The sequence below is a fragment of the Poromitra crassiceps genome (assembly GCF_964638095.1).
Source record: "Poromitra crassiceps genome assembly, chromosome: 11".
In the NCBI taxonomy this organism is placed as follows: domain Eukaryota; kingdom Metazoa; phylum Chordata; class Actinopteri; order Beryciformes; family Melamphaidae; genus Poromitra; species Poromitra crassiceps.
In genome coordinates this window covers 43489346-43512391 of record NC_139643.1, presented here as the reverse complement: position 1 = coordinate 43512391, position 23046 = coordinate 43489346, and the positions used below count along the sequence as shown (strand labels likewise).

Here is a 23046-nt window from a genome sequence, read left to right as displayed (position 1 = left end):
ATCTCGTTGGTGGCGGTTGCAAACGCCTGACGCATATTCAAACTTGTTCATTATTTGTGGTGTTATTGTTGTTACATTGTAGCAAATGACCGCTTCCGCTTGTCCAAGTCGGCAACTTCCGAGGCGACACTTGCGGGGGGAACTTTCCTCTTGTGTGCTGTATGGTGTTGTAGCTTTCATTTTGGGACATGGAAAGAACAGGTAAGATATAGCTTGTCAAATGTCAGATACGTTTAAATACAACACAAATAATAAAATCGTGTTTGAGCACGTAGTACATGTTTATTACTCCAAGCTAAATCACATCACATGCTGTTTTGTGCAGCTTGGGGGATGATGATGTGGCTAACGGGCTAGCCAGCTTGCTGTCAATCACTGCTCCCCCATTCAGTCACTTTGGTTTGGTCTGCTGCTACCAGTGTTAATTCATGATGTGTTGCTGGTTGCACTGACAGTTCATCCAGTCTTCAGCAAAAAAAATGCACATCGTTGATTTAGGCTTTGCTGTGTCATACCTACCCAATCTTCTGGATGCACCCTGGATTGTTTTGGAGTAGCATTGGGGTGCTGTGTGTGTATTTAGCCTATTCATACATTTGTTTTCTTTCTCCCACCTATCTACAGATGTGCCCTCTGTGGGCCCCTCGGACCTGCCTCTGTCCCTGCTGGAGATGGGCTGCTCTGGCAGGTTTGAGCTGATCACACACCCTCAGCCCCACGGCCAGCCCTTAGCTCCACTGAGCACGGTCAGTCCATCTCTCCAGTCTGTGCCCATGGCCATCTTTGCTGGTCTGTCTGTAATACACTGGTCAAGTGTCTCTTTGGTCTGTGTATGTAACCCCTGCAGTGGAAGTAACCCAATGATTGTGTTTATGTAGACATAGTTCTCAGTTTCTATCCGCGTAGGCGGAGGTATCCAGTTATGGGAGCCGAGACTAGTGTATGTGTGTTCGTGTATATTTGCAGTTGGCTACAATAGCGTAGTTAAATTGCTTTTGTCTAAAGCTATAGATGATCTTTTCTAGTCGGTTATCTCATCTAATTTGACGATTTCCCCCCACAGCTCCCTCATGGACTCCCTCCCACCAGCGTGAACCTGGAGACAGAAGTGGAGAAACAGTTTCTGCGCGACCCCGCCTGGCTTCCCATACACGACACAGACGCTGCCTTCCACAAGTTTCTCAAGTACATATATGCCTATGTGGCATTTCATTATCACCAGTTAACGCTTCGATGGTCTGCACGTTAAATGTTCCTTTGAACAGACATGTAAATAAGTGCTTGACTGACAATGCAATGCGCTAAGCACACAGTGTTGTAAACTGAACCCAGAGGTAATGGTTGTGTTGTTGTTGATTTTCCCAGGGTGACCCAGAGAGATGTTCGTGTGGACTCTCTGCTCAGCTGCGCTCCGTCTCCGCTCCACTCCAGCCTGTCTGTTGTCAGAGATCCAACCACAGGGATGCTGCTGGACTTCACAGAGGTACTGCAACAAAGAAGTGTGCTGAGATCAGACTTCTTAACTACAAACATTCCTTCTTTTGCCTTTTCATGTGTAAATCTGCATTACAAAATACACACCTGATAAGCAAACGTCCTCATTATAAACTAATCAAAAAAGTTTGGAAACTTGTGTTTGGTTGATCTTCTGTTTCCTCAGCATTGTATCTGATCTTATTGGAAAGCCTGTTCATTTCCTTTTGCTGTCTCGTTTGTAAGGACCCTGCATTTGTGGGATGAGCAGCACAGCTGATTATGTGGCTAGAGCCAAAGTCAAATCTGCCACATTTTCCTGCCAGTGTCACACAGTGTATCCTGCTGTTGGTATTGACTCTATTGATTTGAGTTGTTGGGGCGGTTGGATGATTGAACTCTGTCAGTAACAAGGAACAAACAGACATATTGGCAGTTTTACACTTTATTCATTCAACACACTCAGGAGCCTCAGTAGCAGATGGAAGAACCATATGCAGACACATTATATATATATATATATATATATATATATATATATATATATATATATATATATATATATATATATATATATATATATACATATACATATACTAGAAACTAGCGTCCCTCATACCGTGCCTCATCCTCGTCCTCCTTCCCCTCCTCATCGCTCATTTCTACCGTACCTCGTTGGTTTGCCCTCGAGGGCTCGAAGACGCTGTGCTGCGCCCGCTCTCCAATTATAGTGTGTTGAGATACTACCGTAAATTCCGGACTATAAGCCGCGGCTTTTTCCCCGTTTTTTGGCCGTTTTTGGCCCCTGCGGCTTATATAACGGTGCGGCTTATCTATGGATTTTTTCAGGAAAAAAAAAAAAAAAAAAAACGGAATTCTCTCTTCTTTAGCACTCTTTCTAACTATAAATCCACTTCTGTTTTAATTTCCTCTCTTGCCCTCTTTTCACCACACCGCGGACACTGTGTGCACTGTAAAAAAAAACACAGGTGGTGTTGTGTTATGTTGTTTTGTTGAAATGTTAATAAATGGGAGCTTCCTCAAACAGCCATCTCTTTCCCGACAATCCCCTCTGTGCACGAACCCTTACATATGGTAATTAAACATTAAAACACAAAAAAAAAAAAAAAAAACATTAAAACACCCGCGGCTTATAATGTAACAAACAGTCAATTTTGCTGCTGCGGCTTATAGTCCGGTGCGGCTTATAGTGCGGAATTTACGGTATATAAAAGCAGTTGCTTCTTATTCTTATTCTGTAATGTGGGTGTAACTGAGATGAATCTGTTGTGATATATCTCTAGCCTGGGTAAACCCAGCCCGACCTGCTCTCAGGCTTACCCTGCTCACGAGTCACAAGGCTAGTGACTGAGAACTCTGAGAGCAGGTCACGTGGGGTCTGGGTTTACCCAGGCTAGTATATCTCTAGTTTCTCTGCAGTTAGTGGTCTACAGCAGGAAGAATCCATCCATGTCAAGTCAGAAATGCATTAGTGAAGTGAAGGTTAATGTAGTAGCTGTTTGTTGGACTTTTTCTTCTCTCTTCTCCCACAGGTGTTATTGGAGGACATGGGCCTGTCAGCAAAGAATTCCCTCTCTTTACAACGGCAACCCGGGCCGCCTGCAGAGAGTCTGCGAGGAAGCAACACCAACTACCCCTTCCTGCCTGGTGTGTGACCGGGCATTTCCCCCTTTTTAACATTACTGTATCCATTCCCCTTCCTTTTGTCAATTATAAACCCTATGTATTTGTTTACTTACGGTATGTGTTTTTCTTTTTTTTCTTGCTTTCTGTATGTTTTGTGATGTTTTTGGGCTGCAGCCCGTCTGGTGTTCAACCAACCTAAATTGTCTCACGTCACTCCTCTCTTCCTTGGACCTTCACTGGGTCCCATCTCGGCAAGCATCAAATTCAAGACACTGGTCCTCGCTTACAGGGCATTACACCCGACTGCCCCCTACAGGGCAGTACACCAGACTGCCCCCTACAGGGCAGTACACCAGACTGCTCCTCCGTATCTGCAATCTATGGTCAGGTTCCAAACCTCGCATCGTTCCCTCCGCTCCTCCACCCTTGCAGATCGCCTCGCACCTCCATCGCTACATGGGCTCAAAAGTCGCTCATCCCAGTCACGACTCTTCTCGTCCCGGGCGCCACAATGGGGGATCTAGCTCCCCCCATCTGTCAGGACGGCCGAATCACTGCCCATCTTTCGGCGGAGACTAAAAACACACATTCTCAGTGCTACACCTGGGCCCATCTTGAACTAGCATCCTTCTTTAAAAAAAATCCATCTAATGCTACGTATTCCTTCTTAAAACGACTTTCTATAAATGCGACTCTTTTCCTTAAAAAAAAAGTCTTACCCGACATAGCCTGTGTTACACAGTTGATTTCACTACTGTTGACAAAATGTGCTATTGTAAGTCACTTTGGATAAAAGCATCTGCTAAATAATGTAATGTAATGTAATGTAGTCATGAGAAAAATACAATTATAAACCCTAAGGAGAATGCATGGACAAATAGTACATTACCTGCTCGTTAATTGACCCTCTTCTTACATTTTTACAATCTGCCACTGTTAGCAGTGACATAGTTTAATTAGTAATTGATGTATTATTTTTTCTATTGGAAACATATCGCAGTGAGGAATCTTCACGTCTTAAAGGGCTACTTTGCCGATTTTCAACCAGCTTTGAATCATTACTGTCGGTATTATGTGCAAATGAACGATGTTGACCTTCCCTCCATGTTGACGGCATACTACCGACATAATAATAAAATGACAAAATCTTCCTTTAAATCTCTTGAGATTGACTGAGATATTGGTTGTGATGATGATCCTATTTCCCTTCACAGGAGGCATGGAGGAACTTACTCTGGACCAAATCAAGAAGAAGTCCAAGCTGGAGGAGGACATAGACTTTGAGAATGGTGAGTTTATTTTTATTTTTTATTTTTTATTACTGTAAAATTGACCAAAATAAAATATTGAGAATAGTTCTTTATGGTTGTATTTGTCATTTTCCCCTCGCAGATTTACTCCGAGTCGCTCCTGGACTTAAAGCCGGGGTAGACTTCAGTGACAAAGGTTTGTCTGGATGTCATCCTGTCCTACCCAAACTCTTAATGGGCTTAATTGAGATTAATTCATTATTTTACGCCTATTTTCTGTTCTCTCTTTTTCTATTTGTTTTCATTGTATATTGAAGATGCTAAGGCGGTGAAGGCAGACGTCAACCTCATGTCCCTTCTGTCCACGTTTGATGACATCATTGACTTGCAGCCTGAGGCAGAAGAGAAGGAGAAAGGCAGAGGGAGCGGAGAAGCTCCCAAACTGACCAGAACAAACAGCCTGGAAGACCTGGGCATCAAGGTGCTGCTGGAGTTTATTACAGCTGCTTGACTTCAATATTGAGATCGTTAGAGTGCCTCAAAGGAGCAAAAGCAAACCGCTTAGATTTGTCCTAGGATTTCACAATTAGGGGCAAAATAAAATGATAATCCTGATGTATTAGCTGCATAAAAAATAAATATGAACTTTATTGATCTCAAAGGGAAGATTGGGTCATGCGGCATCAACGAAAAGCATAGAGCTGCAAATACAATAAATTAAAAAATATTTAAGATTAAATGATAGGGCCTCATCATGTTGTTTAAAGTTATTACTGGGTAGAAACTATGCGGATTAATGATTTACAAATGTGTGGAGTTTACAGATATTATTTAAAGTCCAAGAGCGAACATGCAATTGGTCATCCTTGATTATTGAAAAATGAGCAGTTTTACAGATTAGGTGTGTAAATGTGCATAGTTGCCTACTCCCATAGACCATATTTACACTGAATAGAATATGATCTGTGCTGAAGTATCGTTTTCCTCTTCCATCTTCAGGACGCTGTGCCGCCGTCCTCTACATCAAAGAAGGGGAAAGAAGTGAAATCCAAACCGGCAGAGGATCCTGAGGAGAACAAGAAATGGGCCGTCCCAGTCGACATCACCTCCCCCTGCGCTGACTTCTATAAACGCATCCCCAACCCAGCTTTCAAGGTGGGCACTGTCATCACAAAAGCACTCTGGGATGGAAATCGTCTAATTAGCCTAATTCATCTATATTCAAATATGTTGTTGTCTAGGTGTGTCTCCATTCCATTTATTACCCGCTAAAAAAAAACAAAAAAACAAATATCGTGTATCTACTGTCTAAATTGATTATAACAATACAAACACTGTCAAAATGAGGTATGCTAGGAATATGGAAAAAAAAAAAAAAAAAATTAGTATGATAAAAAAAAAAAAGTTTAGTTTGAGATCACACTACAGTACCATTCAGTTCAGTGGGATGAACATGAATTTGATTATTTAGCATGTGATTTTGCATATGAGCTATTTCATTATACATTTACACTTGTTATATTTATTTATTTGTCATCTGTCTCTGCATGTATCTGTTTATATTTGTCCATTATCACCTGAAAATCACTTTGCAGAGTACTTGAGCCAATGATACTGATCTCTCTCTCTGCTCTCTCTCTCCTCTGCTCTCCTCTGCTCACTCTCTCTCTCCTCTGCTCTCTCTCTCTCTCCTCTCCTCTGCTCTCTCTCTCCTCTCCTCTGCTCACTCTCTCTCTGCTCTGCTCTGCTCTCTCTCTCTCTCCTCTCCTCTGCTCTCTCTCTCCTCTGCTCTCTCTCTGCTCACTCTCTCTCTGCTCACTCTCTCTCTCCTCTCCTCTGCTCTCTCTCTCCTCTCCTCTGCTCTCCTGCTCCAGTGGCCGTTTGAGCTGGACGTCTTCCAGAAACAGGCTGTGTTGAGGCTAGAGGCTCATGAATCTGTGTTTGTAGCAGCACACACGTCAGCTGGCAAAACAGTGGTGGCAGAATACGCTATTGCTCTCTCACAGAAACACATGACCAGGTGTGTGTTTGTCTTTTCAATTAAAATCAGGAGGTGGCGCACAGTGGGTTGAAACAAAGTATTGAATCAAATACGTTGGTGCTGTGTGTGTGTGTGTGTGTGTGTGTGTGTGTGTGTGTGTGTGTGTGTGTGTGTGTGTGTGTGTGTGTGTGTGTGAGAGTGTGAGAGAGTGTGTGTGAGTGGGAGCCTTCTAATTTACAATTCTCTGACACTAGAGTCTTGAATACCTGAATCTAAGTAATCTTAGTAGTATTTTAATTCGTTTAGAACATGGAATATTGATGAATGAGGAATCCTAATTGTTTCACCTTCAATGAAAAATGAACAAATTGGTATTTGTTCCCACGCATTTTGCGTACCTGCCAATCACATTCCAAACTCTTTCTGATTGATTCTCATAGGACGATCTACACCTCCCCTATCAAGGCCCTGTCCAATCAGAAGTTCAGAGACTTCAAGACCACCTTTGGGGATGTGGGGCTGCTGACGGGCGACGTGCAGCTCAGCCCTGACTCTTCCTGTCTCATCATGACCACTGAGATTCTCAGGTAATCACTGACAAAAACGATGGCATCGCTGTTATATTAAAAAAAAAAAAATTATGAAAGCTGTACTGTCCCTTTTATTAAAATGACCATGAAAACTGTTATCCAGGTCCTCGGGTACCATTTTGAAACGTAAAACTCAGATAACGCAAACAAATAGTGAATAGCTAATTTCTATAAAGGTGCTAATCCTATGAACATTTTATATGGTATAACTGTATGGATTTTTTTTTATCTTGCAACTCCTGAATGCTTGACAGCGATAATTAGCAAGTAAACTACTGTTGTGTGTCTACGTTAGCTACGCTAACATTAGTTCATCTACTTACTGCTTTCTTCATGAAAACATGAAAGGGGCATCTGTTCGATTACAGTAAAGTTGATCACTTCTGGGTTCCCACTCGCTCCCCTCTCCCAGGTCGATGCTTTACAACGGCTCAGAGGTCATCAGAGACTTGGAGTGGGTGATTTTCGACGAGGTTCACTACATCAACGACGCCGAGGTGAGGAAAGGGCCCGACCGCTTTCAGCACCCTCCACTGATGTGATTTAAACTCACCTGGATGACTGTTTTCCTCTTACCCCGTCGCCCCTCCCTCTGTTCTCCTCAGAGAGGCGTCGTGTGGGAGGAGGTTCTGATCATGCTTCCTGAACACGTCAGCATCATTCTGCTCAGCGCCACGGTGCCCAACGCTCTGGAGTTCAGCGAGTGGATTGGGTAGGTGCTCCCAACTGACATCTGACATCGAATCAGGGCCGGTTCCAGAACAAGATGACTAGGGGTGCATCCTAGATAGGAAGGGGTGCAGATGCCCGGCCGAAGGCCAAAAATTTGACATGTTATTCTACTAAAAATAATGCATTTGACCATCATTTCAAGTAGAATGATACCACCCAAGCAAGAATATTTCAAGTGTTTCAAGTGCTTTACTGAAATATTTGGACCATATAATGATAATACAATTATCTCAACCTTAAAAGGTTACATATAGGTGCCAAAAAGCCATAAAATCACATCAAAGAACAAAGAAAAACAACAACTATAATTCAAGTTTAAACAGTAAGTGTGCAGCTGTAGCATTTATTAAAAAATATATATATATTTTTTTGTTTTTTTTTGTTTTTTTTCTTTTCAACTGAGCATGCAGACAATTAAAATAAGGGTGCAATGCATGCTTTTGCACCCCCGTAGAACCGGGCCTGCATCGAATGTTATAGCATCTGTTGTCATCGGATCGTTGGTTATCATCGTTAGTTCAGTGATGGTAGAGTTCACAATACATCTTTCAGAGAGATAAACATGAGACACAACTAGGGATGGGACAGTAACCGGTATTATTACTCTATATGTTGCAGTAAAAAAAAAACAATAAAGGTTATGACTCCGCCCCTCATTTTTATGACCTTGACCGCCACGTCCATTGTGATAACCAGCGACTGAATGCACACACAGCACGGTCTGTGATCTCTGATGTTTTATTTTGCCCAAAAGGGGGAGCCCTCCAAAAACATTTCATTTATTTTACATGCTGTAATTTGCAAATTTGCATAATATTTTACATTATTTTGCATAATGTTCTACAGACTTGCAGTGAAATTTGAAGCATATCACAGCACTAAAATTAGAAAAAAAAGTCCAAGGCAACTCTTCTTATGATTAAAAAGCCTTTATTCTATCATGGCTAGTTCAAATTCGAACACTCCAACATGTTTCGGCCTAAGCCTTCATCAGGGACAATCATATCACAGCACTGTTTTTAAAGTTTTCTTATTAATAATTACCGAGATAATACCGTATCAAGATGATTTTGGATAAGATCATCGTACTGAAATTTTCATATCGGCACACAACTGATAAAAATGAAAAAAACAAACAAAAAAAACATGCAATATAGATTATTCACACATTTTATAGGACTGTAACATCCTGTAAATCACTGTAAATGTCACCTTCAGTCATCTACTAAATATCTGCTTGAACCTGTCTCTCCCCTGTCCTCATGTCCAGTCGTATTAAGAAGAGGCACATTTACGTGATCAGCACAGTGAAGAGACCTGTGCCTCTGGAGCATTACCTGTACACCGGAAACAGCACCAAGACAAAGAAGGAGATGTTCCTGCTGCTAGATTCTACGGGCAACTTCCTCACAAAAGGGTACAAGCATGCACCTTCAGCTCAACTGAGACTGCATGTTAAAAGCAACTGTGTGGTTATTACCCCAGGGTTGCCACAGGTCTGGAAAGTGCTTGAACTTAAAAAGGACAAATCAAGTACTTGAAAGTACTTTCAAGAGGTCGTTATACAGGAAGTGCTTGAATTTAGCCTCCTGGAATCTCTGACTTTGAGCCTCATGCGCTCCGTTATCATCTCAAAATTGTTCGGCCAAGCTTGATACAGTACACTTTCTTTCTATCTGTCAATATCAGTCTTTTGAGTTTATGTTAGGTGTTAATGATTCATTCCGATGTGAAAGCACTGGACTGGAAACACATTTGTATTCAAGCAGGACTTACGAGACTTGTATATGTGAACATCTCTGTGAATTATTGGCATGGAATTTTGAAATAATTTGTCCTTGAAAAGTGGTTGAAATCCATCATTACAAAAGAGTGGCAAGTTCTGGCAACCCTGTTAAGCTTCCTCTGATAGAGGTGATGTTGGTCTTCCAGGTATTATGCCGCTGTCGATGCCAAGAAGGAGCGAACCAGCAACCACGCCCAATCATTTGGCACAAAGAGCAGCACTTCTCAGTACACTTCAGCCAATCAGGTATCTCCCTCCTTTTACCTTCCTCTAAACACGCCCACTAAGGCTATTTTAATTGCATCCTATTTGATCCTTTTTATTCCTTTATTCTGCACACTCATCGCCCTTCTTTCTTTTCCGTTCCTCCATCCTCTCATCGTCCCTCTCTCCACGTCCATGTTGCCCTGCCAGGACCGAGCGGTGTGGCTCTCTCTCCTGCACTACCTCTCCCAGCAGCAGCAGACGCCCGTGGTGGCGTTCACCTTCTCCCGGACGCGCTGCGACGACAACGCCCGCTCGCTGACCTCCATGGACCTGACCACCTCCGTGGAGAAGGCGGAGATCCACTCGTTCTTCCAGAAGAGCCTGAGTCGCCTCAGGGGAGGAGACCGACAGCTGCCCCAGGTGAGGAGGCTTCAAGCCGGGCACAGATTGTCCAGGAGATTTACACTATGTTTAACCACAGAATAATACGAAATACATCATCAAAGTGGCCAATAAGGTTTCTGGGAGAGGTCAAGCCCAGCTTTTAGACCTTTGCAAGAGGCAGGTGCTGCTGAGGAAAGCCACTTACTTCCTGGAGGGTCCAGAGTGGCCGCTACGAGGACCAAGAGATAGAAACTCTCTTTTGTCCCGGCTGCTATTCACTTGTTGAACAGCAGATGGCACTTTATTTTTCTGATATTGCTCCATTGCACAGATTCCCCACAGACTTTATGCACTTTTGACCTCGCTGATGCTGCTACTGTCTCTCTCTATGGCCCTGCTTTAGGTTTTTTGTCATTTATCAGTATTTTAGTGTCTGTATGTTTTATGATGTGTGTGTTTTTAATGTATATTACCTGGTTGCAAACACAATTTCCCTGTAAGGGACAATAAAGGTACATGTACATTGGACTTGAATGACGTGTTGGTGTCCCGCGTCTTAGATCCTGCTGATGAGGGACCTGCTGAAGAGAGGAATAGCCGTCCATCACAGCGGCATCCTGCCCATACTCAAGGAAGTCATTGAGATGCTTTTCTCACGAGGGCTGGTCAAAGTGAGTCACATTGATTCATCGAAACAACGGTTGAAATGGAGAGAATGTACAATTTATCTTCATCACAATTAGGTGTTGTCACTTTCAGGACATAATGAAATGGTGGTGTTTCCTTCCTCCGTCCACCAGGTGCTGTTTGCCACGGAGACGTTTGCTATGGGAGTGAACATGCCTGCTAGAACCGTGGTGTTCGACAATATCAGGAAACATGACGGGACCGGCTTCAGAAACCTACTGCCTGGTATGTCTGTCTGTCTGTCTCTGTCTGTCTGTCTGTCTGTCTGTCTGTCTGTCTGTCTGTCTGTCTGTCTGTCTGTCTGTCTGTCTCTCTCTCACGCTCCCTCTCTCTAATGCTCTTTCATCTCAGAGGTTTAAATGAGTGCGGGAAAAATACAGCTTCTTCTGAAAATATCAGATGAAATGTGTTTGCTGTGACCAGTGTTGTTTCCCCTACCATTCTACTGGCCTGGCAGGCCCGCCAGGCCAACGACGCCCCCGCCAGGCCAGGATTTTTTTTTTTTTTTTTTTTTCCTGCTCTCCCCAAAATTGCAATAAACCGTTATGGCATATTATTACAATAGAACAATACTGGTGTTGACAGCAATAGAAGATGCCAAATCATTCATAACAATAAGCATTTTGCTTTTTAGGAGCGTCGTGCCAGCGTGCGGCGCTGTTCCAAAACGTGTCGACGTGTGTCGTTGCCTGGGAAACGCACATCCCATAATACAACTGTTCGCATCGCATCCCATAATAGTATGATGATACTTGGGATGCCATTGCCAACATAGATGCGAACAGGTTAGCTAAAAGTCTAGCGTCGCCAGCGAGGGCCCCCCACCGTTGCGGGCGGGGGGTGCGTTTCGAAATCCCTCCAGGCCTGAAAAATGTTCTAGGGGAAACACTGCTGTCCTTTCTCCCGCTGTCTTATTGTTGCTTTATTCTCTGTTTCTCATCTTGCCTTTTCTGATGCCTCTCTCTGTTCACCCCTCTCCACCACCACCTTCATCTCTTATCCCACATCTACTTACCCCTCTCTCTCTCTCTCTCTCTCTCTCTCTCTCTCTGTCTCCCTCTGTGTCTCCCTCTGTCTCTCTCTCTCTCCCTCTCGCTCTCTCTCAGGTGAGTATATTCAGATGGCAGGCAGAGCAGGCAGGAGAGGTTTGGACGCCACAGGCACAGTCATCATTCTCTGTAAGGCTGGGGTCCACGACATGGGAGACCTGCATGTCATGATGCTGGTGAGGACTTTCTAACAGCCACCTACAGTATCACTCAGTAATGATATGGCAATACTGTCTCTATCCCAGACAAAGGGACAAAAAACCAGCACTCAAAATAAATCCTTTTGGGTTGTTTTAATACCTTCAAGCAGCAGCAGTGACAATGGACGTTTCGGCGTAAGCCTTCCTCAGCATCTATCTCAGACAAACCTCCTCCTGCAAACGTACGCTGACACTTCTATCTCTCTGAAAGCTGAAGCACGGCCGAAAATCCTGAACGCGTGTCAAGCGTATTCCTTTAGTTCTTTATTAAACGGGCTATTTTTAACTCATTTTCTCTTTGTGCCAGTTTGGAGACGACGTGTTTTTAATTTCAATGACGTCCTTCTGTTATTTAACAGAAAATGAATGTCCTTTATCTCTGGTCTGAGCTTTGTCATGCCTTCTTGACTAAATGTAAGAGAACCAGAGTCTCCTTTTCTATCAATGTTGTAAAATTGTAATCTATATTTGCTATATATCATATGGCTAGTGTGCCTTGCCTTTTTTCAATTCAATTTCAAAGGATGCGATATGTTTCAATAACCTTGTTTCACACTAAGTGGAGAGTGCACATTCATAGACAGACAGACAGACAAAAAGAAAGACAGAAACTATAGGACAGGTAAGTATTCTGTATCTGTCTTGACTCATTTGCTACCGTACGGATTATTTTTTTAATGACATCTTCCCACCTGTGTGTCTCCAGGGTAAACCTACTGTCCTCCACTCCCAGTTCAGACTGACCTACACTATGATTCTCAACCTGCTGCGGGTGGAGGCCCTCCGCGTCACCGACATGATGAAGCGCAGCTTCTCTGAAAACCACAGAGACACCCAGGTAACATACACCACCACCGTCTACGACGGCCTCATTCATCCATTGCAGAGTCTCTTCCTTTTCTCTGATCTCTTCCTCTCCTGCACTTCCTCCACCACCATCTCTTCTTCCTCTCCCCCTCCTCCTCTACCTCCTCCTGCAGACCCACGAGAAGAGGATCAGGCAGCTGAAGCAGATGACGTCGTCCCTGCCCCCGCTGGACACGGAGGGCCAGCTGTCCGACCTGGTGCCGTACTACCACACCGTGACCGAGCTACGCATCACCGCCGACGCCCTGCAGGTATACACACACACACACACACACACACACACACACACACACACACACACACACACACACACACACATACACACACACACACACGTACAGCTATCTTAGTGAGGACATTCATTGGCACAATGGACAATTCCCTAGCCCTTAACCATCACAACTAAATGCCTAACCCTGACCCTTACCCTAACCTAAACCCAATTCTAACCTAACCCTTAAAACCAAGTGTTAACCTTCAAACATCCCGTTGAAGGTGTGTGAGACAGTGAGGATAGGCCAAAATGTCCTGACTTTCCTAAAATGTCCTCACTTCCCAGGTATACAACTCAAACTTGTTCTCACTAAGATAGCTAGTTTAGCTGCTATAAGCACATACATTCAAACACATACAAGCACCTGTCTTCTATCTGCTTTCAGCGTGCTACTCTGGAGTCAGTCAACGGGCTGAAAGCTCTGTCTGTCGGTCGAGTTCTACTCGTCAATAACAAACAGCATCTCAACGCCCTGGGAGTTATTCTTCAGGTAGGTGTGTGGGTGCGTGTATGTGTGTGTGTTTCTATATTTTTTTTCTGATTTTCCCGCTGCTGCCCCGCCCCGTCGCTGCTCCTATTGGTGGAATCCTCTCTCCTGATTGGATAAAAGTGGGAACGGCATACCAGAACATTCCTTCTCTGTATACTGCACTGCAGAGTGAAGGACCCATGTTATTGACCAAACACTCTATATCAGTGATGGCTGTCAGAATGTAGAACTATTTAACACTTATTTATTATTCTTTATTTTTTTATACCACTTACAGCAGCAGCTTTAATCATAAATGAGTTTAGTAGATAGTGTTTGCACATGCATAGGGCCTTGAACACTGTGTGCGTCTGCCTGTCTCTGTGTGGGTATTCCTACATTTGCACTTGCTCCCCTCTGTCACTTGACATCTAGTTATTTCCAGACTTTGTGTTAAATGAGCATATGATGATGTCGTCTCATATGGATCGCAGACCCCTGAATTGAATCTAAATCGTATCATCGTCCCAAGAATCTATATATTATCGTATCGTGACGAAACTTGTGATTTACACCCCTACGGTGTGACGAAAGTGGCGTTGAGGTCTTAAAATATATTAAAAAGCTATTGAATTTAACGTCAGGATTCCTGCATATACCCTGAATTCTCTGCCTCTTTGCCATCTTGTCTCCATGCCGTCTTGTCTCCTCCATGCCAGGTCTCCAGTGACTCTGTGAATCGCACTTTCACAGCTCTTCTCATCTGTGACAAGGGCAACGAGGAAGCAGGCGGGGACGACGGCCCCAACGCCAACGCCTGCCCTCACCTCTACAACACGGCTCTCTTCATACCTGAAGGTTGGTTGATGGACAGACAGGAGCAAGTATTTACACCTTCAAACGGACTGATACACACACAGACGCACACACACACACGCACGCACGCACGCACACACACACACACACACACACACACACACATCACATAATTCCTCTCTCCTGTTGTGTGCGTCAGGCCCGTGCAGCCACACAGTGCAGAAGCTGAAGCTGCAGGACGTCTCAGCCATCACGGTGAAAACCCTCAAGGTGATTCCTGACAGGATTATCGACAACTACCACAAGAGGCAGCAGCCACGCTTCAGGTGTGTGTCTGAGTATTCTGTGTTTTTACAACGACCACAAGAGGCAGCAGCCACGCTTCAGGTGTGTGTCTGAGTATTCAGTGTTTTTACAATTACCACAAGAGGCAGCAGCCACGCTTCAGGTGTGTGTCTGAGTATTCTGTGTTTTTACAACTACCACAAGAGGCAGCAGCCACGCTTCAGGTGTGTGTCTGAGTATTCAGTGTTTTTACAACGACCACAAGAGGCAGCAGCCATGCTTCAGGTGTGTGTCTGAGTATTCTGTGTTTTTACAACTACCACAAGAGGCAGCAGCCACACTTCAGGTGTGTGTCTGAGTATTCAGTGTTTTTACAACTACCACAAGAGGCAGCAGCCACGCTTCAGGTGTGTGTCTGAGTATTCTGTGTTTTTACAACTACCACAAGAGGCAGCAGCCACGCTTCAGGTGTGTGTCTGAGTATTCTGTGTTTTTACAACTACCACAAGAGGCAGCAGCCACACTTCAGGTGTGTGTCTGAGTATTCAGTGTTTTTACAACTACCACAAGAGGCAGCAGCCACGCTTCAGGTGTGTGTCTGAGTATTCAGTGTTTTTACAACTACCACAAGAGGCAGCAGCCACGCTTCAGGTGTGTGTCTGAGTATTCAGTGTTTTTACAACTACCACAAGAGGCAGCAGCCACGCTTCAGGTGTGTGTCTGAGTATTCAGTGTTTTTACAACGACCACAAGAGGCAGCAGCCACGCTTCAGGTGTGTGTCTGAGTATTCTGTGTTTTTACAACTACCACAAGAGGCAGCAGCCACACTTCAGGTGTGTGTCTGAGTATTCTGTGTTTTTACAACTACCACAAGAGGCAGCAGCCACGCTTCAGGTGTGTGTCTGAGTATTCAGTGTTTTTACAACTACCACAAGAGGCAGCAGCCACGCTTCAGGTGTGTGTCTGAGTATTCTGTGTTTTTACAACTACCACAAGAGGCAGCAGCCACGCTTCAGGTGTGTGTCTGAGTATTCAGTGTTTTTACAATTACCACAAGAGGCAGCAGCCACGCTTCAGGTGTGTGTCTGAGTATTCTGTGTTTTTACAACTACCACAAGAGGCAGCAGCCACGCTTCAGGTGTGTGTCTGAGTATTCAGTGTTTTTACAACTACCACAAGAGGCAGCAGCCACGCTTCAGGTGTGTGTCTGAGTATTCAGTGTTTTTACAATTACCACAAGAGGCAGCAGCCACACTTCAGATGTGTGTCTGAGTATTCTGTGTTTTTATTAGCAGTCTTATGTTCCATTAGAATAGCGCCCCCTCATCCATTATCCAGGTCCTCTTATATCTCTTATCGCAACCACACTAACGTGTTTTTGCGGTTTCTGTAGCAAGTGGGTTTTTACGGGGTGGGGTTGCTACTAGCCCCACACCCATTACCCCTAACATACATGTCTTTGATGGTGGGAGGAAACCGGAGCACCCGGAGGAAACCCACACAAACACGAGGAGAACATGTGAACTCCACACAGAAAGGACCTGGGTTCGACCCAACGACCTTCTTGTTGTTGTGAGGCGACAGTGCTAACCACTGCGCCGCCCTGCTGGGGGGCTTTGTTTGAGTCTTGCAATCAAGTCAGATATTCTGAAGACAAAGATCATATAGACAGTCATCTGCATCTGCATCGGCACATTTGAGGAGATGATGCCTGCTATAAAGAACCTAAGGTGAAATAGAGAAAGGGGAAAATACATGGCCAGAACGCATCTCTCTCTCTCTCTCACACACACACCTACAGGCTTGACCCTCCTGGACAAGCCATCTCCACGGCGGCCCAGGAGCTGCTGCGATTGGCCGAGGCCAACCCGGGTGGGATCGCCACCCTCGACCCAGTGAACGACCTCCAGCTGAAGAGCGTCGACGTGGTCGAAGGTTCCATGAGGCTCCGCAAGCTGCAGGACAGCCTCAAGGGCTTCAACTGCATCCACTCGCCTACTTTCTCCGAGCAGGTGTGTGTGTGGGCGTGCGTGCGCGCGCGCGTGTGTGTGTGTGTGTCTGTGTGTGTCTGTGTGTGTGTGTGTGTGTGTGTGTGGGTGCGTGTGTGTGTGTGGGTGCGTGTGTGTGTCTGTCCATCTGTCCCTTATCTGTTAATCAACACCAAGAATTCAAAATCTATCATTGTGGAGAGCTTTCGATCTTCCTACGTTCTTTTTGGTTAGAACAATTTCCACAGGAAGGCGAGCCGAGCACAGAGAGATTTCTTTAGATGATTCTCCAAAACTGGTTCATGTCACCGTTTGGAAAAATAGCCTGCCGACTCTTTAGCGATGCATGTTTATGCTAGTTAACTGTTAACACCACGACATAAGTCACTTACTTTGCTATCGGCCCCATATTGGTGTTTTTACTCAATTTCCCTGTTCATCAATTTCCTATTACCTCCCCGCCCGACCGCCATCATTTCTCACTTACATTGTGATTTCTCCGCCTCTAGTTTCACGATGGTGACATCAAACTAAACCAGGAGATGTTCTGCCTTGCGTTGTGCTGTCTGCCTGCCAGGCAGCCGCGTGTAGGAGATGCGAGGCGCGGAGTCGGCTCTTCTTATAATTACCCGTAGAGCCACATTGCTGCGGCTCATCGCCGTCTCACAGGCACGACACGTCATTAGAGCCAGCACACACACACACACACACACACACACACACACTGCAATCTCCCTGATTGCTTTGCGAGATAACGAGCTCTCACTTGCAATATGTCTGGCTGCTGTCATCTTTGTAACACCACACCTCCCTGTGTCTGCGTGGAGCGTTGTGTGTGCTGCAACAAGATGGTGAATGAGATATAGTCTACAGGGCAAGCCGTTAAGTATATGGAGTAATTGGCCTCCCTGGGTTTATGTAATGCGTTCACCCAGTGGTCCCTCTCTGCTGTCTGTGACAAGACAATACGTAACATTCTCCTCTCCTGTGCACAATGCGTCATCGTTTGTTTATTGCATTGAAATTAAATCAGGTCAAGTGTTGCAGTATTGCTGTTGTAGTATATTCGAGTTAAGTAACCTGTGTGTGTGTGTGTGTGTGTGTGTGTGTGTGTGTGTGTGTGTGTGTGTGTGTGTGTGTGTGTGTGTGCGTGTGCGTGTGCGTGTGTGTGTGTGGTGGTTCAGTATGCGCGGGTTCAGGAGAGGATGAGTGTGCAGGAGGAGCTGGACAAGCTGCTGTTCCTGGTGTCTGATCAGTCTCTGTCTCTGCTGCCCGAGTACCACCAGAGGATCAAGGTATGGATCGGATGTTTGTCTTCAAGGGTTTTTATTTTCCATTCACTTTCACCTTCCAATCGGGCAAATCTATTTTACTCTAAACGGGCGAGTTGATTAATAAATCATCACCCTAACAGTTGTTATGAAAGGTGACATTAGCTATATAGGCCAAAACCGTGTTTTGGTCGAGGCTGTAAACATGCTTAATCCTATTACACAAAGTGGGGCATTTTAACATGGGGGTGAACGGGAACGACTCCCTTTTGGGTCCAGCCTCAAGTGGCCATTTGAGGAAGTACAGCTTTCAGCATCACTTGCGCAGCTTCCTCTGCAAAACCCCGAGCTAGCCCACTGTTCCCATCTCAAAGATAAAGAGCTTAGTGCAGTACAGTTTAGACTAAATGATTTGTTATTTGAACAATTTTTATTCGTATTTTCATCAACCAATAGCTTGGAGCGCGGCAAGATGGATTTCTCGCACGATCGTGATCTCGCGAATCCAGCTGCCTCGCAAGGTTACCCCCCCCCCGTAGTGCAGTGTCTTTGCTCACTGTGTGTTATTTATACATGTGTGTTGTGGTTTCTGACACCCTCTAGTGGTCAGAAACTGCTGCTTCCTTATTGCAGCTTTATTCCTGAATAAACTGAGGCAGAAGGTGTACTAGGGCTGTCACTTTTCATTCGAAATTCGAATGCAACTTCGAATGTGGGGGAGGGGTTCGTGTTCGATATGTAAATTGACTGTTCGAATTATTATTATTATTATTATTATTATTTTATTTTTTTTATGAACCAAAATTAACCAACTGCTGCTTGCTGGTAATGTTAATCCCATGTCAGAAAAAGTCTCCAGATTTGTCGCGTTAGTCTCTTCTGAGAAAGATTGTCTCCAGGGTCTGAAAAGTTGTCTCGAGTTGGATGCAGCCAAGTTTGTGAGGCAGTGTTGTGACTGTGAGCGTCCAAGCTAACACGTCGGGCTGATGCCCGGTGGCCTGGACTGAAGATTTTTTTTTTTTTTTTTTTTTTAATTAACCAAAAAACTTCGAATATATTCGAACGAATTTCGGGCAATTAAAGTTCGTTCGAACTTTATTTTGGGAAAAAGTGACAGCCCTAAGGTGTACTGACTTTGTGCCCAGATGTTGCAGTCGCTGCAGTACGTGGACGCGGGCGGGGCGGTGCAGCTGAAGGGCCGGGTGGCGTGTCAGATCACCAGCCACGAGCTGCTGCTCACCGAGCTGCTGTTCGAGAACGCTCTGAGCACGCTGGCGCCAGAGGAGAGCGCCGCCCTGCTGTCCTGTCTGGTCTTCCAACAGAAAACGCAGGTGGAGCCGCACATCACCAACACACTCCAGGAGGTAAGGAGGCCAGAGGGGCAAGGGAGGGGTGTGTGTGTGTGGGGGGGGGGGGGGGGGGGGAGAGTTGTTGCACATGGCTTTGAATGTACTGTGTTCATTTTGCAGTCGCATCCTTGCCTATATCTCACCACAAGCACAGTGTCAGTGAGTGTGTGTGTAGTGTGTGTGTGTGTGTGTGTGTGTAGTGTACTGGCATACTGCGCTGAGAACAAGCCTGCCTCCTCCATGGGTGACTCAGACACACACACACACACACACACACACACACACACACACACACACACACACACATCACACACAGATTTGATACACAACTGCGTTGCCCTGCCGAAAGCGTAACAAGGGCATGTCACCTGACTCACTCCCTTACTCACCCGCTCGCCCACCATCTCTCGCTCTCTCAAACACACACACACACACACACACACACACACACATACAGTATATAGACGCTGTGTCGGTGTGTGTTGTCAAGCATCCCCGATACATGGAAGTGCTTTATAAGCGCCTGAATTAGTGATGACCAAGTTGTGTCTGTTGGAGGAGAGCGGACACAGCACAGTTTGTGAACAGATTGCCTGAACACAGAGGACACGCTCTCTCCGACAGAGCAGTGGTGACGGTGAACGTTCAGAGGACGGGGGCGATAACAGCATGTGGTGGTGGGATGCGTTCAAGACAAGCGAGCTCCTCATCCAACGAAAATATGTCTTTATTTACTCTTTCCCTCCCATGTTTCCCCAATCCCCATGTATGTATCTGTCTCTCACTGTCTGTCTTCATGCCTCCGCCGCCCGGTAGAGAATCGGGGCTTCGACGGGTGGGACTGGGTAGAGGGAGTGGCTAGGTGGTGGGAGGGGCGTGGTGAGGAAAAGGGGCGGGGTTAGGGAAAAGGGGCCATAGCTACTGGTATAGGAAGGTTGTAGAGAGTCGGGGTTCGAGGGGTGGGAAGAGGGAGTGGCTAGGGGGACGTGGGTGGTGGGAGGGGTGAAGGAGAGGGGCATGGCTACGGAAAAGGGGCCGTGGCTAAGGTCGTAGAGAGTCAGGATTCGAGGGGTGGGTTGGGGGAGAGGGTATGGGTGGTGGGAGGGGGGGCGTGATAAGTAAGGAGGCAGGGCTAGGGAAATGGGCTATAGCTAGGGATAGGACGGTTGTAGAGAGTCCGGGTTCCAGGGGTGGGTAGAGGGATGTGGGTGGTGGGAGGCTAGGGTTAGGACCATTTACATGTTGAAAACAATTAGACAGACATGGATGTAGACTGCAACGTGTTGCCAGATGCATACAACTGCGAGGTGGTTTCTTTCTAGTTGTTTCTTTCTCTGTCTCAGCCCTTCTTTCTGCCCCTGTCCTTTAATTAATCAATTAAGATTATTCTTGATCTCTTCGTTGACACCCATTATTTACTCCTTTTTCCTCTCTCTCTTTCTCCCCCTCTCTCTCTCTCTCTCCCTCCCCCCTCGCTCCCCGCAGGGCATTAATCGGGTGTTGGCGGTGGCGCTGCGTATCGGCGAGCTGCAGAGGGATTGTGGGATAGCGCAGACAGCAGAGGACTTTGTGGGCCAGTTCAAATTTGGCCTGACAGAGGTGGTGTACTGCTGGGCCAGAGGCATGGTGAGGCTTCACCGACATGGTGCCGACGTCACCAGAGGAACTATTTGACCGTTAACGTTAAGATGCTGTCTGTTGTGTTTCCGTGCATTTTCTTCTCCGTCTGTGGCAATGCGCACTGTAATCTAAAGTGCGATTTCATTCCGATTTCTGCAATTAGGATTTTCTTTCCTGCATCTACTCTGCCCTAGGGCTGCACAATTAATTTGGTATAATCTTACATTGCGTGCAGAAAATTGAGTAAAATCATTCTTAATCAAGTCATTTGGTAATTCTTTTTCTAAAATTGTTGAGGGTAATATTTATGAGTTGAGGATTAATACTGATAGAGCGATTCATAATAATGAGTACAATATCTCACAAAGTAAATGGGATTATCATTTCAGTCATCTTCATCATCTTCATGGCCATAAAGTAATCAATCATATTCTTCATTAGGCCTACTGCTCCATGAGATCGTGAAGCTTACATTTCCGGCCATAAATTGCGTGACTCGGGTCTAATTTGGGAGAAGAAGAAGAATGCCTTAATTGTCATTGAGCAGTTGTACAATATCATTTATTCACTCCAAGGAGAGCCAAGCCGCTGTCGGGTGCACCGCCATGTTAACTCAGGAGTATTAACTAATAACACCCTTATAACTGAAATTCTTTCGCCCATATTAAAATAATTTTGTTTTTTCATTACTTTACAATAAGACTGATTCAAAAATAGTTTACACATTGTTCTTGATGCTGTATCTAAACTTGCTCTCCTGTCATCTTACCCCCCCCCCCCATTCCCTGTCCCATGTACCCCTCCCGTCTCGTCCCAGCCGTTTGCAGAGATCGCCCAGCTCACTGACGTCCAGGAGGGGACGGTGGTGCGCTGCATCCAGCGTCTGGACGAGGTGCTGAAGGAGGTGCGCCAGGCCGCCCGCATCATCGGAGACTCTGTCCTGGGGAGCAAGATGGAGAAGGCGTCCCTGGCCATCCGGCGGGACATCGTCTTCACCGCCTCCCTCTACACCCACTGAGGGAGGGAGGTAGGGGGAGGGATGAGTGGGACGGGGGCAGGACTGCCAGAGCAAGCCAAGGTGCCTGCAGCCAAGTGTGTCTTTGTGTGAAAGGTGGGAGACAGAGACAGAGTACAGAGAGAGAGAGAGAGACAGACTGAGAGAGATAGTTTTCGTATGAGTACACGGAAAGAGTGTGTGTGTGCGCCTGAGTGAGAGAGCACAGAGTGTGTGTGAGTATAGAGAGAAAGGGATAGAGAGAGATTGTATATATGCAGAGGGAGAGATGAGGTGTGTGTGTGCGCGTGCGTGCTCTTAACAAGTATGTGCCTACCAAACATACTGTTGTTTACATTAAGTGGGTCCTATGAAATTCCTGAAAAGGAAAAAGGAATGCTCTTAAAAAAACTGCTCTTAAAAAAACAAAAAAAAACAGACCAAAGTAGAGACTATAGGCAATGAAGATGAAATGTGGGTTGTAATTTATTGTACAGCAATGAATAAAATACTGTGTTCCAAAAACAATGAGTGGTATTCTTTCATCTTTTACTTTTTGCCTTTTTTCTAAAACTAGGCATCTCGTGCGCTACGCGTGCTCGATTCCTACGCCCTGCAACTCGCTGAGCTGGCCCTGCAGCTCGGGCGCTGCGTGGCCTCGCCCACCCTGTGGCTGAGCTGTGACCTGCAGCTCCCTTGCCAGCCCTGCAGCTCGCCCGCTGTGCCGGCTCACCTGCTCTTATGACATCACTGATGATGTCACAATGCCTATGACATCAGTGATGTCACAATGTGCAATTGCTCAAGTGACATCACTTCCAGGACTGTATGACATCATCAGTGATGTCACAATGCTGGGACTTTATGACATCATCAGCAATGTCACAATGCCTCCTATATGACATCATCAGTTGGACACAAATTGAAACGGAGACACATTGCCCACATGCTCCCTTTGGATAGATATTGATATACGAAGATTAGCAGAAATCATAGTCTAATAGAAATTAATTGTGTTTTGTTTAGCAGGTCGGATAATGGACTATAGCCTACAGCATCATTCTTCCTGACATAAATAGGTCGTTCTTGCGGGAATAATTTCCCATGTTAATTCTAAAAGAAACCG

General features: G+C 45.5%; 1 protein-coding gene across 1 annotated transcript; it reads left to right on the top strand.

Annotated features, from left to right (window-relative positions):
- Window positions 1–162: 162 nt before the first annotated feature.
- skic2 (SKI2 subunit of superkiller complex) lies at window positions 163–22374 on the top strand. Its single transcript, XM_083646896.1, has 29 exons — window positions 163–201; window positions 625–746; window positions 1064–1185; window positions 1366–1483; window positions 3027–3141; window positions 4335–4409; window positions 4513–4566; window positions 4688–4851; window positions 5370–5525; window positions 6245–6390; window positions 6792–6938; window positions 7354–7438; window positions 7547–7653; window positions 8944–9090; window positions 9606–9705; window positions 9874–10086; window positions 10611–10721; window positions 10851–10962; window positions 11844–11962; window positions 12693–12824; window positions 12967–13104; window positions 13513–13617; window positions 14316–14454; window positions 14612–14738; window positions 16500–16710; window positions 17871–17981; window positions 19103–19321; window positions 20792–20932; window positions 21744–22374. The coding sequence occupies exons 1-29, from the start codon at window positions 189–191 to the stop codon at window positions 21942–21944; spliced, it is 3750 nt and encodes a 1249-aa protein (XP_083503022.1). The 5' UTR covers window positions 163–188; the 3' UTR covers window positions 21945–22374.
- The last annotated feature ends 672 nt before the right edge of the window (window positions 22375–23046 follow it).